Here is a 16,586-nt window from a genome sequence, read left to right as displayed (position 1 = left end):
GTGCCACCCCTGCCATGGGGAGGGACACCTCCCACTGTCCCAGGCTGCTCCCAGCCCCAATGTCCAGCCTGGCCTGGGCACTGCCAGGGATCCAGGGGCAGCCCCAGCTGCTCTGGACACCCTGTGCCAGGGCCTGCCCACCCTCCCAGGGAAGAATTTTTTCCTAATATCCAGCCTAAACCTACTCTCTTCCAGTTTGAAGCCACTCCATTTGTATTTCTCTTGCCAGGATTTCTCAAATTTACCTCTGGCAAACAGTCAATCCTGCAGAGCAGTTGTTTGTTCCTTGTTGTAGTTCCGTTTTATATTTGTTACCTAATGTTTGTATTTGTGTTATTTTTCCACTCCTGAGCTGCCTTGCACACTGTCCCCTGTTTTTCTGTGCCTGATCCCCCCCTTCACGGGAGCCCTTCCACCATGTGAGGGAGGCAGTGGAAGGAGCTGGTCAGTGATACAGAAATTCCTTCCTTTTTGGGAAAAGAGCAATTGTTTGAAATGCTCTGAAGGTTTTTTGAGGAGCAAATGGATGATGATGAGCTGGGATGTGTATCCGTGGAGCAGCCCTGTCCTACGTTTGGATGAGTGTTTTCTGGGAAGAGGGAGCGTCCTTCCCACGCACAGAGGTGAACCCGGCTGGAATCCTCTGCCTGCTCCCTCTGCTGCTCCCTGTCAGCGTTTCAAAGCACCCTGTCAGCACAGCAGCATCCTCAGGGGTGGTGTTTCCATGGAAATCTCACTGGAGACAGTCAGCTGATGGCTGCTACAGACACAAACTTGTTTTCAGCTGAGGAAATCGCTCCCCATCGCCCACAGCCAGGTTTGCCTGGCCATGGTTGGAGTCACTCGTGTCCCTGCACGGTGCCAGCTCTGCACTGGGACAGGGGGAAGGGCTGGCAACTAAACAGGTTTGGTTTGGCTCAGATGGAAGGAAGGAGTTCTTTACAGTGAGGGTGGGCAGGCCCTGGCACAGGGTGCCCAGAGCAGCTGGGGCTGCCCCTGGATCCCTGGCAGTGTCCCCAGGCCAGGCTGGATGGGGCTTGGAGCAGCCTGGGACAGTGGGAGGTGTCCCTGCCCATGGCAGGGGGTGGCACTGGGTGATCCTTAAGGTCCCTTCCCACCCAAACCATCCCATAGCTCTGGGTGAGGAATGTGTCATTCCCTGCACATGACAAACAGCAGCTTCCCTGTCAGCCCTGGTGGATTCTCCATATGGAGAAGCTGCTTTGGGGGATTCTGTCTGTGGATTTTCCATGTGCCAGCACTCTGGCACTGCCTCAGAGTACCAATCCACAGTGACCTTCTTGTTCTTACCTGAATTAAAACTGAGCGGGTAATGGCTGTGAGGAATTAAAAGGCACCCAAGCAGCAGAAGAGCTCTTGCAGCCACCTCTCCCCTCCAGTGGTGAACATAATAAAGGATGTTCTGGAGAAGCTGAGGACTTTTTCCTGCTCTTCAAGCAGGGCCAATATTAGTGTTGGTAAATACTGAGATAAGCACCTTCTCTGAAATGATTTCTTTTGTGTTGCATTTATTCGCTCACAGAGTCTTGTGGGGAGGGGTGAAATGGGAAGATTTTGAAGGGCTCTTGGCCTCCTAACAGGGTTCTGTTGAATAATTAATGTTTAAATTGCCTTTTCAAATCCGACACTGCGACTTGTTCATCTTTCACACTCGCTGCACATTTAAAACCTTGATGGCAGCAGTCCCTGTGGTGCTATTGTGCTCACAGGAGGGTATTTAGGCATGCAAATTAATTTTAAGGGACACTATAAAGCCAGGCAGCTGTTAATGCCTGTGCATGAAGTGGAGCTTGTTTGGAAAGCATTTCACAACCCCAGAATAGCCTGAACAGGGAATAAACTCCACCTGTGCTGGTGGAACTGGTAGCAGAGGGCCCTGCCTGGGGTTCCAGGAGCAGCAGCTGCTGTCCTTCAGCTCCTGGGGTAATAAACCAAGAAAATCCCAGGGACTGGACCTTGTATGGTGTCTCATCCCAAAAATAGGGCCCAGACCATGCTGCTGTGGGCTGGGCTGGGCTTTTCTGGGATGTATGAGGCATCCAGAGCTGCTGGAACAGCTTCCTTGGAAATAACACATTGTGACTGCTGAAGCAAACCCAGGGAGTCGGGAATCTCCAGCTCCATTGGTGCTCACACAGGCTCTGGGGAACACAGGAGCCTCTTCCTTAAACAAGGGAATAACGAGACTTTAACTTCCACAAAGTGGTTTATGGGGGCCTCTCACTTGGAGGGGAGTGGGGCTTCTCTCTGCAAATCTCTGGATGCCTCAAAGGAGCCCTTTAATGGGCAGGGAAAGTCCTCTGTGGTCTCTGTGTAGTCATCATCCTTTCACCTTTATTTTATTTTATTTTATTTTATTTTATTTGTTATATTCTATTTAATCCATTTTACTCTATTTATTTTGTCCCATCTCTTACATTCTATTTATTTTAACCCATTTATTATATTCTATTTATTTTATTCTATTTCCCTTTCTCTGCTTTGCTGTAGTTGCCTTTTGAGGCTTTTTTTGCCCTCCATCCACTTTGTTTCCCCAGCACAGATCCTTTTTTTGCTTTCTCTAATATTCTTCTGAGTAACCTGTGCTCCCAGATTGCCCCTCCTAAAAATGTCCTGCTTTTCCTTAGTGAGGTGATGACAAAGCTTTTAGTGAGCCAAGTGCAGTTACTTAGCAGACAACATAGAAAATGCCAGAAAATAAAAAACCCAAACCAAACCCTGGCACCTATTTATTTTGTCAGAACAGCCAGCCCTCATCCATGCCTAAACATGGGAATCGTTGTGGCTTTGTAGGGTTTGCAACTCAAATTCTTCCTAAATTCTTGTGTTACCTGCAAATCACAGGGGCACTGAGGTGTTCAGGTTGAAAAAGACCCTTTAAGATCATCAAGTCCAGCCCCCACTAAAGCTGCACCCCCACTAAACCACGTCCTCTGGTGCCCCATCCACACATTTTTTGGACACTTCCAGGGATGGAAACTCCACCCCTGCCCTGGGCAGCTGTGCCAGGGCTGGACAACCAGGGCTGGACAGCTCTTTCAGTGAAGAAATTCTCCAAGTATCCCACCTCACCCTCCCCTGGCACAACCTGAGGCCATCAGACACCGTTGGTTTCCCAGCGTGTGTGGGTTTGAAGATGCAGTTGGGCAGACTCCTGGTGAATGTGGGATCCAGTGCTGTCATCCCATGGAGCTTTTGGGGAGAGCTTTTACCTGGGGCTGTGGGGAGAGCAGCTGGTGCCATCCTTGGCAGGTGCCCCATGGCCCTGGAGAAGGAGAGGGGCACAGCAGTGGCACAGGAGCTGCTCAGAGCCATCCCAGGCTGGGTGGGGAAACTCCCTCACACCTCCCAGACTCTGAATTCCACAAAGCTGCTGTGGTTTCACCTCACTCAGCTGCTGGGGGAGCACCCACCCACTGCCACCCCTCAGCTCCATGGTGGAGCTTGGGAGCATCCTGGAGAGGAGAGAAGCAGCCTGGCAGCGGCAAAGGCACAGGGAATCATGGAATGGCTCAGGTTGGAAAGACCTCAAAGCTCATCCAGTGCCACCCCTGCCGTGGGCAGGGACACCTCCCACTGTCCCAGGCTGCTCCAAGCTCTGTCCAGCCTGGCCTGGGACACTGCCAGGGACAGGGCATCAACATTTTTATATCAGCACACCCAATGCTGTTCTCCCTTTCTCTCCACAGCTGGTGGGGCTGAGTGTCTCCAACGGGAAGGACCAGCTTGTGGTGTTCCACACCAAAGACAACAAGGATCTCATCGTTTGTCTCTTCAGTAACGACCCCTCCAACGACAGCAGGATCGGGGAGCTTGTGGGAGTCCTGGCCAGTCACTTCAAGAGGTCAGTGCTGGGGCTGGGGCTGCTGGACACCATTCCAAAGTGCCAGGTCATCCCTGGAGTCACTGTGGGGCTGGGCTCCAGCTGGGGCTGTGTTACTTCACTGCAATCCCAGGATACCAGACTGACCTTTTTTCCTGGCATTTTTGGGACACATGTTTTACCTACAACACTTTTTGCCTCTTCTGCCTTCCCCATATGTGTGTGACGGCCACGGGTGTTTGGGGGACAAAGATCACTGAAGATGCACTTGGAGTGTGTCACAATGGCTCCTGAGGGCTTCCTACAGCCAAACTCTTCTTATTTAAAACTAAGATGGAGCTTTTCTTTGCTCAGATTGCCCCCCTATCCCAGTACCAGCAGCTGATTTATTGCTTGAGCTGCAAAATGTCATCTCTGCTCCCTGAAGTCTGTCTGTCTTGAAAATCCCTGAGCCAAAGCTGGTAATCAGCTGTGGGATATCTGGGATTGGAGTTACAGCTGGAGCAGCAAGAGTCACCTGGATCCCAGGAGGGAATTCCAGGCTGCCCATGCCAGCACCAGGCAGTGGCTGCACTGCAGCTACAAAAGGAACTCTGGGGAGAAGCAGGGTGTGGAGCAAGCAGACCTTTGGGTTGTTCCCTGGCTCTTCCAGAGGAGATTCCCAGGAGGAATGATACTGCTCAGCACATGCAGCCTTGGCTTTGCTGGTCCCATGCTCCACAGGAGTGGATAAAGGATAAAGTGGAGTCTTTACAGGGAAATCTTCATACAGAGCTGCGAGTGGCAGGAAAACAAGAGGGAATTTTGGTCACTTTAGGTCCCTGGGTATTTTTCCATGAATTCAAGAAGAAGGGGCTGAATCCACTGGAAATGAATTCTCACTGCTGGCATAACTTGTTTGGGGAAGTTCAGTGCTGCAGAGCGACAGAAAACATTCTCTGGTTTTGCTTTTCCCTAAATATCATTGCATTTCAAAGGCTGCTCTCAAAGGCTCGGGAGGTTCTGTAAAGCAATGCACTTTATTTGGGAATCCTTGGGGTCCCTGGAGCTCTTCCATCCAGCATCACCTGCAGGTGGCTGATGCTCCTCAGGGCCTTGCCAGGTCTCTGGTGTGGGGATGGGCTGTGACACAATTGGCACAATTGGAGACAGAAGCATATTAACTGCTGAACACTCCATGGATGGCCTGGAGAGAGCTGAAGGAAAAGGGGGAGAAAAAAGGAAAAAAACAGGGGCATCAAGGCAGGCTGATTTGGACAAGGGGAGAAGAAGGAGTCTGCCCAGAGATGGTCTCTTCTCCCATTTGGAGACTCTCCATGCTTTTCCTGGTGATTGGCTTTACCATCCTAATAAAACCACGAATTTGGGGGTATTTAATCCTTAATCTGCATCATCTCCTCCCCTCCCAGGATGAGAGCACCTGGAGGGATCCAGGTCCCATGTTCAGTGTCCAATTCCCCAAAATTGCTGTTCCTTGTGCTCGGATGGATCCCCCCAGCACCAGCCCTTGTGTCACCTGTCCCCCACTCAGCCCCAGGCACAGCTGCTTCACTTGAACAAAGGATGTTGTGAGCATCAGCCTCAAGTATTGCACTGCTCTCCTAAAGGTGGAAACTGCTGATTCTCAGTTTCTTACACTGATTTTAACAATGGCATTTCTATCTTTAAAAATAATTAGGCTTCATCTAATCACTGTCTGTAGGAGAATGGCAGTTAAATACATTTGTGTGCTGATCAGCTCCACTTAACACAATATTAGCTTTATTTTAGTGCTTCAAATGACAAATCTCAGCACAGCTGGGTAAATGGGAGAGCTGCTCTAGAAGCCCATTTTTCTCCAACATCCAATAAAAGTTCCTGGATGAAGGGCAATGCACAGGACAACTTGCATTTAGTTTCCCAAATATATAAAATGTCATGGTTTCCCTCTTCAAAGCAGTATCTGTAAATCAAAACAGAAGGAAATATTCATGTTTTCCATCACTTCCCATTTTCCTGGAGTCAAAAGCTGCTGTCAGTGAATGGGATTAGCTGACCCCTTGCTGGAGAGGCGCTGGGGGAATTCCTCATTAACCAGGATTAGCTGCGGGTCATGTGCCCCTGGCAGGAGTCAGTTTTCTCCTCCTGCCTGAGGAGCTGCTGCTCTGAGCAAAGACTGGAGCCAGCAGGAAAATCTCGAGCCTAAAAGTTCCGTTTCTTGGGAAGATCCCACCCATGGTGGGGTTTGAGAGCTCTGCTCCACCCAGGATGTGGGAGCAGCTCCCGTGGGTTGTGGAGCTCTCATTGAATATTAAAAGCAGTTTCCAGCCATCTCAGACCCATCCTGAATCCCTGCTGGGAGGTTTTGGCAGGGCTGAGGTGTCACAGGCACCTGTGGTTGTGTGGGGGGTGGTGGGTAATGATCCTTTAACTTTGTGGAATAAAATCATGGGAATTCAGGGCCATTCTGTGTTCATAGGGAAGGGGAGGAGGAGGCTGCTGGTGTCAGCTGTGCTGGGGACACCCAAACCTTCTCATTCAGATGCTTTTTGACAGGTTTTGGTTTTTATTCCGAACTCTTTGAACTGAGAACTTCACTGCTGACATGTCTATTTGGGAATTTTGGACATTTCCAGCAAGAAATAGCTTGGACAGTTCAGAGCAGTTACAGAGGTGACATCTCTCAATGCTGCACTCTGCAGCTGCTTCTGGGCACAAAGGCTTCACATTTGGGAATGTTTTGCCTGAGTTCACATTTCTTTGCATCACCCATGAAAGCTTCACAAAGCTGGGTCTTTTAAGAGTTATTCCTGGTAGGAATTGTCTTACTTTGAGATTGTGAATCACAAGTAAGTGTTTATACAGTGGAAAACTAACATGAGGCTTCTGGGAGCTGTTTGTAATGGAGTTAATGGGACTTCAAGTCACACTTCCACTAAGTCAGCTGGATTTGGGTTTTTTTTTTACAATGCACCTGAATTCCCAACAGGAATGATGGGAAGCTGGATGAGGTGTTGGTGTAGTGACCACAATAAGTTCATGTCTGCCTGCAAAAACAGTGCCCATGAGCCTGAGCTCCCCTGGCTGTTTCCGCCTCAGGGATGGGCATCTTCTGCCAGAGCCCAGGAGAGCTGGGATGCAGTGAGTGCCTGGAACAGCTGGGAGAATCCAGTGGTCCCTTGCAGGAGCAGGTGTGTGAAATGTGGATCGTGTTTTGCCCTTGGTGCCCAGCAGGAAGCAGAGGTGCTCTGCAGTAACTCAGAGCTCAGTGCCCTCGTCCTGGGTTTGCCAAGGCAGGGAGCAGCTCCTGGGAGCTCTGGGTGTGGCCACAGTGTCCCTGCAGGGGCTGGGGCTCGGGAGAAAGGGACCTGAGGAGCTCTTGGAGAAGAGGGGGTGGGTGTAGAAGAGGAGGATTATATTTGTCCTTTCCATTTTACATCCTCACAGCCCCTCAGGCTCTAGAAGATGTCTGGAGTGGTCAGTGCTGGGCACTGAGGACTTTCTGGGTGCCCTTCACCTGAGATGACCCAGCTGTGGTCACCTCCCTGTGCTCTCACCATGCTGTGGCTCCCACCTGTGTCGGGTCCTCCCCGTGGGGGTGATCTGATGCCTGGGGGTGCTCAGCTGTCCCCAGGGAGGGTGCCCAAGGCCCATCCTGTTCCCAGGCTCTGTTCCCCTCCTCCCAGGGCCGATTCCCTGCCCGGGGGTGCAGGCAGGGTTTGTTCTGTCTGGCTGCCCACGCGTTGGGATCAGGGAGTCACTGCCCTGCTCTCCGGTGCTTTCTGTTCCCTAATCCCCACATTGTCTGCAGCCTCAGCCCCTGGGCTCCTTCCAGGATTCCTGGAGGGAAGGGGGCGTTAAAAGAGCAGTCAAAAGCAATCCCTGTAGAACTCCAGCAGAAAATCACTTGCCTGAGGATAATTTTATATTTTCTATTGCGCTTTGGGACCTGTCAGCCAATTTTAATCATTAGTGTGCCCTGGATTCATTTTCCTTAGCTCTGGCGCCTTACCCTGGAGCGTTGGCTCCAGTACTGATGGGGCAGGAATTCACTCAGAGGGATCTCACTCAGAGGGATCTCAATCAGGGGGATCTCTCACTGCCCCAGGGCTGTGGCTCCAGGTCCTGCTCCACACAGGGCTCCCGGTGATCCTCAGGAAGATCACATTCCCTGCCCTTCCCTTCCTCCTGCCCTGAGTGCTGTCCTTGTGCTCCATCCCTGCATTCCATTGCATGAGGGAGGTGGCAGCAATTTCTTTGATAGGGGAAGTGGAGGGGTTTGGGTGTTGGGTTCAGTGTCACCTGCACGTGTGTCACTGTAACCCAGGAATGGGTGTGTGCAGGTGGAATTTATACATAAATTACATACAGAAAATTGGGGGAAATCCATGTACATCCATAGATGGGCACAAATCACAGAATCCTGCAGTGGTTTGGGTGGAAGGGACCTCAAAGCCCATCCAGTGCCACCCCTGCCATGGGCACGGACACCTTCCACTATCCCAGGGTGCTCCAAGCCCCATCCAACCCGGCCTTGGACACTTCCAGGGATGGGGCAGCCACAGCTTCTCTGGGCATCTTGTGCCAGTGCCCAGAATATCTGCAAGCATAGAGGAAAAATATGTTAATATAGATGTAAAATGTAGGAAATTCTATTTATGTACATCTGTGTGCACAGGTGTAAAAAAACGGGGGAGAGATCTGTGCCCTCAGCCTCTCAAAACCAGGTTTGGTGGAAGGTGCCCAGGTTTCTCAGGCTTCCATACCAAGCCAGACTTGCCTGGGGAAACACATCCCAAAACACCTCGGTGCCTCCCTCAGCACTCAGGGATACAGCTGGGATTAAAGCTGCTTCTGCTGAATTCTGAGCAGAGCAGGACCTGGGAGGGGACAAGTGAGGTCACCCCTCTGTGGGGTCACCAGAGGCTGCTCATCCCTTGGGGTGGGTGTAGGGAAACCCAAAGCTGAGCTGGGGCTGGAGGAGACACCTCAGGGCATTCAGAAAAGCCTTTTTTAGGGAAAAAAAGAGCACTTTGGCTGCTTCACTGGTATTCAAAGCTTCAGCCATAGAACTGGAACTGCTCAAAACTGGGGGTGAGGCGTTATTCCCCTGACCCCCTGCGCTGCAGAAATGACTGTCAGGTAAATCCTCCCCAGAGCTGCAGCGATTTGGGGAGGTTGGATCGGTTTGGTACAAAGAGAAGAACACACAGATGGTTTTTCTGCTGTTTTGCTCTTTGCACCAGTGGTGGCAAACAAAGCTTCTGCAAACAGGGGGAAGTGCGAGGGTGTAAATGATGCCATTACCTCAGAGGAGGTGTTTGAGGTGATGCTCCCAGAGCTGAGGGGTGATTTTGTTATTTAGTCTGAATGTGGAGGGGTTTGTCAGGGAGATAGAGACAAACACCCCATAAATACCCATTTTCAGCCCATTGTGCAGGAGCAGGAGTGTTTGGTACATTCTTGGTGCTGGCTGTAAACAAAGCCAGAGGAGATTCAACTTGGGGTGATTTTGATTGTTTAGGAAAAAAATGCTCAGCTCAAAGATGAGCCCAGCCTGGAACACAAATCATTAGATTAAAATGGATTCAAGATTTTTTATTTGATGTTTTTTTCCACTGATGTTGAGAGACAGACCTTTGGCTCAGGCCCAGCAATCAGGCAAGGGGTTAAACCTTCAATTTGTCATATAAATATGCTTTTTCCTATCAAAATTGGGCTGATTTTAATCAGTTTAGGATTGTTCTTTTCTTTTAAAGCTGTTTTCCTTTCTCTGGTAGAAACCTTGATTAACTGCTGAGATTCAGGGAGCTAAACCTGGAGCGTGTTCTGGGTAGCGGGACCATGGGGATGTTAATGTTGGATTTTTGGGACAAAGGGAGGAGGAGGAGGAGGAGCCCAAACTGCTTCAGGAGAACATGAGCACGGCTCCCAAAGGCTCTCCCCAGGGAAATGACCCTGTCCTGGGGCAGAGCCTGCCCTCAGAGGAGGGGTGGCACGAATCTGTCACTTGAGCTTTGAGAAATCCCTGAGCTGACAGGGGGTCACAGCCAGGGCTGAGGAGCTTCCTTCATTTTTAATCATAATCCATTTTTAGGCAAATTCTGCTGGGTTTGGGGGGAGCCTGAACCCACAGGTAGCAGCTTTTAAGCACCAAGTACCCTGCAGAAGGGCAGTGGCAAGGGGAAAACAGTTTCCTTATACAAAATAAATGGGAAAATAAAACAAACTGGGAAAATTGGCCTCATTCTCTTGGCTTGTCTTTGTGACTTCAATAAAATCTCTAGCCTGTAGCTAAGATTCACCTTTGATTTATGGTGTTTGTAGAGTTGGATGGGGCTTGGAGCAGCCTGGGATAGTGGAAGGTGTCCCTGCCCATGGCAGGGGTGGGACTGGTGATCCTTAAGGTCCCTTCCAACCCAACCCATTCCACGATTCCCCAATAATCACCTCTGGTAATTCCTCTGTCGACCCCACAGTTGTAACTTGGGTTGAGAAATGAGTTTTCCTTGGGAAAACAGATGAAAGATTTGTTGTTTTGAGTGACTCCAGGGCATGGAGAGGTGGAATTACAGCGCCCTGATGAGACTCTGTCTCTGGTTTAATTCTTTTACATCTCAGAAAACTCTTGTTGCAACTTTTCCCCAACACTTGTCCTGTGGGAAGGGAACTTGTTAAGGAACTCAGAAGATGATCATTCCCTTCCTTAAAGCTCATCTTCCCACTGCTGCTGCTGCTTGTTCTCTGTCTCTGAGTGGGTCCCTGGCCAGGGAAGCCTCCCCAGCTCACACTCCCATGGAAAAGCAGCTTTTTGTTACACTTCTCAATGTGTTCCTGACACAGAAAAAAGTATTTGTCTCCCACAGTCCTGGATTTGTGATCTTGAGAACACAATGAGCTCAGGGGAGGGCTTTGGGCTCTCACCAGGCCAATGGGTTTGTGTGAATCCTTTATCTGAGTCCCAGCCTCTGCATCTGAAAGTCAATTCTTGTGTCTGATAACATAAATAGTAACAATTAATTGTATTTCATGGCCTTTCTTTGAGTGCAGCCAGGTTTATTGGTCAGTTTTCCTTCCCTAATCTGCCTGTGCCCTGCACCATTGTGTGTCAGCACCAATTTTGTCCAAAACCCTCTGGAAAGAGGATTCAGTTTTATTCCTTTTCATCCTTTATTCCAGCATCCCTGTGGAACTTTGGTGCTTTCCCTTCCCTGAGCGGCTCCTGGATGCTGAAGCTCCGTGCCCAGGGTCCTCCTGGGAGGGAGCTCTGGGTAGAAATGAAGTTATTGGGGCTTGGGGTGCTGAAGGAGACTGATATTCCCATGGTGTCACTTGGTGTTTCCTGGAATTGTTTTGTGTTCGAGAAGTCTTCCCCAGGGCGCTTAAAAATCATGGATTACTTTGGGAATTTGGACCCAGGTTTCCTCAGTAACTGTAATTCCTGTGGAAATAGATCTCCAGTGACCCAAAAATCCTCTTCAGTGGCCAGAGGTGTTCTCTGGTGTCCAAAGGTGCTCCCCAGAGATGCAAAAGTCCCCTTCAGTGGCCAGAGGTCCCCTCCTGTGACCACAGGTGCTCTCAGTGGCCCACAGGTGCTCTCAGTGGCCCACAGGTGCTCTCCAGCCCTCCACCTCAGTGTGATATTACTACAGATGATGTTTGCTCTCGCTGACCTTTTGCAGAGCTCCCTGAGTTTCCCGGTTCATTCCCTGTCTCCATCTGAAGGATCTGCTGGGTTAAACAGGTGAATCCTTTCCATCCTTGGACAAGCTAAAGCTCCAGGGTGAAGCTGGACTTATTTGTGGTCTGGGGGGAAAAGCAGCATTGAGAGCGTCAGAAGAGGTGAGACAGTCCTAGAGTAGAAAACTCAAAGCCATCCTCCTCCTCCTCCTCCTCTTCCTCCTCTTCCTTCTCTTCCTCCTCCTCCTCCTCCTGCTCCTCCCTCAGGGTTTCAGAAGCCTCAGACCCCTAAATATGAGCATTTTCATATTTTAGAGCACTTAACGTTTTCTGTGTCATTTTATGAGGCTCTGTCCAGCTCCCTGCTCTCCTTGAGACATTTATGATCAGAAATTAAAGCAATTAAGGCAATCACTCCTGAGGATCTGGAATTCCTGCATCCCACAGCTGCCCTTCCCAATCCAGCTTCCCTTTTGGTGCTGGGAACTGGGGATTTCCTCCAGCACAGGCAGTGATGTGGGAATAGGAAAATGGAAATTTCTCATCTTACAAATCTCTTCCTCTCTGGCTCTGGGCTCTGTTCAGTGCATTCATTATCACAAATTCTTATTTTCAGTCTTGAACCGCAGCTCTCGGCATTCAGTGAGCACCGGGGAAGTTTGACACGAATCCACACTTCTTTCTTTTCCTGAAAATGTTCAAAAACCCCGTGGATGTGGCACTTGAGTGATGAACATGGTGGTGGTGCTGGATTGACAGTTGGACCTGATGATCTTCAAGGTCTTTTCCAACTTTAATGATTCCGTGATTCCATGAGCCATCACCCCGCCCCCGTTAACAACCTGACAGAAGCAGGAGTGGCTCTGAAAAAGTGTTGGATGGTACAAACACAGCCCCAAATCCTCTGCTGCATCCCAAAATCCCAAAATCCCAGACTGGTGTGGGTTGGAAGGGACCTTAAAGCCCCTCCAGTGCCACCCCCTGCCCTGGCAGGGACACCTCCCACTGTCCCAGGCTGCTCCCAGCCCCAATGTCCAGCCTGGCCTGGGGCACTGCCAGGGATCCAGGGGCAGCCCCAGCTGCTCTGGGCACCCTGTGCCAGGGCCTGCCCACCCTCCCAGGGAACAATTCCCAATTCCCAATATCCCATCCAGCCCTGCCCTCTGGCACTGGGATCCATTCCCTGTGTCCTGTCCCTCCATGCCTTGTCCCCAGTCCCTCTCCAGCTCTCCTGGAGCCCCTTTAGGCCCTGTAAGGGGCTCTGAGCTCTCCCTGGAGCCTTCTCCTCTCCAGGCTGAACAATCCCAGCTCTCCCAGCCTCTCCTCCCAGCAGAGCTGCTCCATCCCTTGGATCATCCTGGAGCCTCCTTTTGTTCCCAGTGGGGCACTCCAGGCTGGGTTTCCCACCTTGGTTTCCCACACTGGCTCTCATTATTCCCAGTGAAGGTCTTGGTGTGCTCTGTGGGCCAGACCCTGAGCCAAGCTTAGGAAAAGCTTTGCCTTTTAACTGCACTCCTTCAGTTTGGAGAGAGCTCTGAGGATCAATCCCAAAGAGGTTTCTGTAAAAACTTGGACAGTAAAGGTTTTCAAGGCCTTAATATTTTTAGAGAGACGGAAATTTAATAAAATAAAGAGGATCAGTAGGTTGGTCATGTTTGAAACAATAAGGGAAAGATGCCTCTTTCTCTTAAATATTTAATCAAGAGAAATATAATCATCAATAAAATATTGGTATTGATTAATGTATTGGATATTTGATAAGCCTCATCAAAAATATTCCAGCCACTTTTTACATTCTTACATAAAACGAAGTATCATGAAAATTCACATGAACAAAGCTTTCCTGCTCTTCTGCTCTGTGGCATCTTCAGCAGAGCCAAAACTGCTCTTTTCAGCTCCCTTTCCTCCCATTCTCCTCTGGCCCAGCTCTTTGCTCAGGTTTGAGTTGTTCCCCAAAAGGCTTTGGTGTTTCTGTGACTGCTCTGTCAGAGGTAACTGGGATCCCAGAAAATGATTCTGTTTAGTGACTTCAGTCTCTTTAGGGATTCTAATGAGTGATTTTTCACAGAACTCAGAGGGGAGGTTGGGTTTGAGGTTTTTCTGGATGGTGTGGAGGATCTCACTGATAAGACCTGGATGTGCTGAAGACCCCAAGCTTGGCATTTTTGGAAATGTCTGAGGACCTTTCTAATTAAATACTAAATATTTGGCAGAAGTATTGCCTCCCAACAGTTCCTTCTGAAGCTGAGGTCAGATAAATTAGAATTTAAATGTGGCTGTATTGGAAAAACAAGGCAAAACCGTTTATTTCTCAGCATATTTTAGAGCTTTTATTTTGTTTTTTGCTACAGATACAGAACTGAATCTGTGAGCTGAAGGTTTAAGGCTCATGCTGTAAAGCAGGCTGGAAAAAAAATCGTGTTCCTGGTGTAAAACTGAAGTAGATCAACTTAATCTATTGAGCCTGGAGTGTTGTTCTCCTTCCAAATCCTCCCACACCAGGTTGTCATTTCTTACCCAGATTTCTGAGTGTGTTTGGTCCATGGCTCTCCTCTTTCCCCTTTGCTCTGCCAAATTCCCAAATTAAGCAGTGTTGGGTTTTTTATGTCATATAAGAAAGATTTGCATAAGTGCAGTTATGGTAATTTCGTGGTGAGTTTCAATGCGTTGGCTTCATTTCAGCCCTTCAGACCCTTAAATCACTTTTGATTTGCTGTTGCTTAAACATTGCCTTTTTACCCCTTTGGAAAACAGATGCACTGAGGATGAGCCGAGTCAAATTTCCCTGGAAATCTGCTTTGTTCCTGGAGTCAGGCTGAGAACTCCTGCCCAGAGCTGGGTGTAATAATTTATTATCCAAATAGGATGTTTTAGTGCTGAATTAAGTGAGGGGGGAAAAAACCAGAGGGGAGTGCTGGTGGGGAAAATCCAAATTTTTTTCCCCAATTTTTTTCCCCAAATAAAGAAGCTTTTTACAGTGGGCATGGGGAGCCCTGGCACAGGGTGCCCAGAGCAGCTGGGGCTGCCCCTGGATCCCTGGCAGTGTCCCAGGCCAGGCTGGACATTGGGGCTGGGAGCAGCCTGGGACAGTGGGAGGTGTCCCTGCCCATGGCAGGGGTGGCACTGGGTGGGCTTTCAGTCCCTTCCTATCCTGGGATTCTGGGATAAATCCCACTCAGAGGAGCCAGCTGAGTTCGGGCTCCTCTCCCCACTGGGTGTGGTGGCAGGATCCTGATCGTGTCTGTCCCACTCCCAGGAAAGCTCTGGGAGCTGTGTTATTCCCAGTTTCCATGCTGTGCTGGGCTCCGAGCTGTGGGATCCCTTCGAGGTGCTTTAAAAAAAAGAAAGAATTCCATGGTGGAAAATGGCACCTTAAAGGATCTGGCCTGGAAAAGTGCTGCTGGCACCGGGCTGGTGGGGCAGGGCAGGGCTGTGCAGCCTGGGAAGGATCCAAGTGCCAGCCTGGGTTCCCTGAAAACCTGGGATTCTGAGGCACAACATCGAGTGTGGGGATGGGTGGGGAGGCAGCTGAGCACAGCAGCACAGGCTCGGCCCCGAGCTGCTGCCGGGAGGTGCCACATCCCCATCCTGGTGTTCTGTGCTCCAGGCAGCGGCTCCACCGCTGATCGCCCCAGCCAGCCCAGCCCCAGCCCACTGCAGCCGCATCTCCCGCTCTGAGGAGGCTTCACGGTGTCCTCTGGGCACACAGGAACAACCTGCCTTCTCCTGGGGGTGCCCGTGGGGTTCCTGCCTTCTCCTGGGGATCCCAGTGGGGTTTCTGCCTTTTCCTGGGAGTCCATGGGGGGTTCCTGCAGCCAGAGCTGCTTCCAGCATCTCCAGGGTGCTCGGCCATAGCCCCTCCCCCGCAGAGAACAATGAGCCATTTTCTCCTTGTGAGCCTTGCTGGGTTGATAAGTAGTTGGCAAAAAGAGCTTCATGGGGTCACAAAATCCCGGAATATCCTGAGCTGGACCCAGGAGGATCATCAGGTCCAACTCCTTGGGGAGTTTGGGGTTTGTTGCCCGTGCAGGCCCAGGGAGAAGTTTATTTGCGGGCCCCTCACCTCCCCATAGTCTGTGGCTGGAATGGGTGTGCAGGGAGTAGCTTTCACTACAGATTTCATCCCATTTCAGTTCATCCTTTCCTTCAAGGATTTCATTTGGGAGCTGCAGTGCTGAGAGGAAAATGCAATTCAGGTGATAAAAACCGAATTAGGAAAAGCCCAAGGAGCACCTGGTGCTCCCACATTCAGATCCATCCGACGCTGGGCTCTGCCTCGGAGCTGGATGAGTTTTTGTGTTGGTTTTGGCCTGGTTTCCTTCCCACTCATGGGGAATGCTGGGGTGGAAGGAGCTCTGGATATGCACCAGGCATGGAGGAGAGACAGATATTCCAGAAAACTTCTGAAATGCTCCAGCTTTCCAGCAGCATCACTTTTGAAATGTCCATCTCTGCTTGTGGCCCTGAGGGCCAGCACTGGGCTGTTCCCAGGCTCCTCCAGGCAAGGCTTGGAGGCAGAGTGCTGGTTTGGTTCTTGGGGCAGCATTGAATGGGTTTAAACTTGGGGGTCAAACAGCAAGAGCTGGCAGTGACACCGAGCTGCTGGCTCCGTGCTGCTCCCTTTGTTCCCTCTCCTCTCCCCTCTGGAAGCTCCAGCTCCGGCTGAGCCGTGTCAGCGCTGGTCAGGCCATGCAGGGCTGGGGGCAGTGAGCACCCAAACGTGGGATCCTGCTTTGGAGCCGGTGGGATCCTGTGCCAGACACGGAGCATTTGGATCCAGGAGTGCCATGGGCAGGGAAGGGGCAGGGGATGGGCTTGGGGAATGGGGCACTGTCCTTTCAGGGCGGAGTGGCCGCTCAGGCTGGGGCTCTGTGCGCTGGTGATGCTCTGCTGGCCTGGGACATCCCTCCCTTGGCCTCCCAGCACAGCCAAGAGGAGGCAGCTCCTCCACAGGAATCCTCCCTGTCCCTCTCCCATCTCTGTCCCATCCCTACACAGCACATGATGCTCCCCAGAGCTCCAAAGGGCAGTTTGGTTTCCCTTCCCTTCCCTTCCCTTCCCTTCCCTTCCCTTCCCTTCCCTT

At 50.6% G+C, this 16,586-nt stretch overlaps 1 protein-coding gene across 2 annotated transcripts in view; it reads left to right on the top strand.

Moving 5' to 3' along the window:
• The window catches only part of MYO1D (myosin ID), a 154,603-nt gene that overhangs the window by 94,577 nt on the left and 43,440 nt on the right, over nt 1-16,586 (top strand). For both annotated transcript variants that reach the window (XM_042021576.1, XM_042021574.1), the window contains one exon: nt 3,711-3,865. In XM_042021576.1, the coding sequence (XP_041877510.1) occupies nt 3,711-3,865 (155 nt within the window). The remainder of the gene's footprint in view (nt 1-3,710; nt 3,866-16,586) is intronic.

This window comes from Corvus kubaryi, unplaced genomic scaffold, assembly GCF_017639235.1.
Source record: "Corvus kubaryi isolate FWS band 111438036 unplaced genomic scaffold, C.kubaryi_AGA036_p1.0 37152, whole genome shotgun sequence".
In the NCBI taxonomy this organism is placed as follows: Eukaryota; Metazoa; Chordata; class Aves; order Passeriformes; family Corvidae; genus Corvus; species Corvus kubaryi.
Note: the sequence above shows the minus strand (reverse complement) of the source record. Positions and strands in the feature narration are given on the sequence as shown.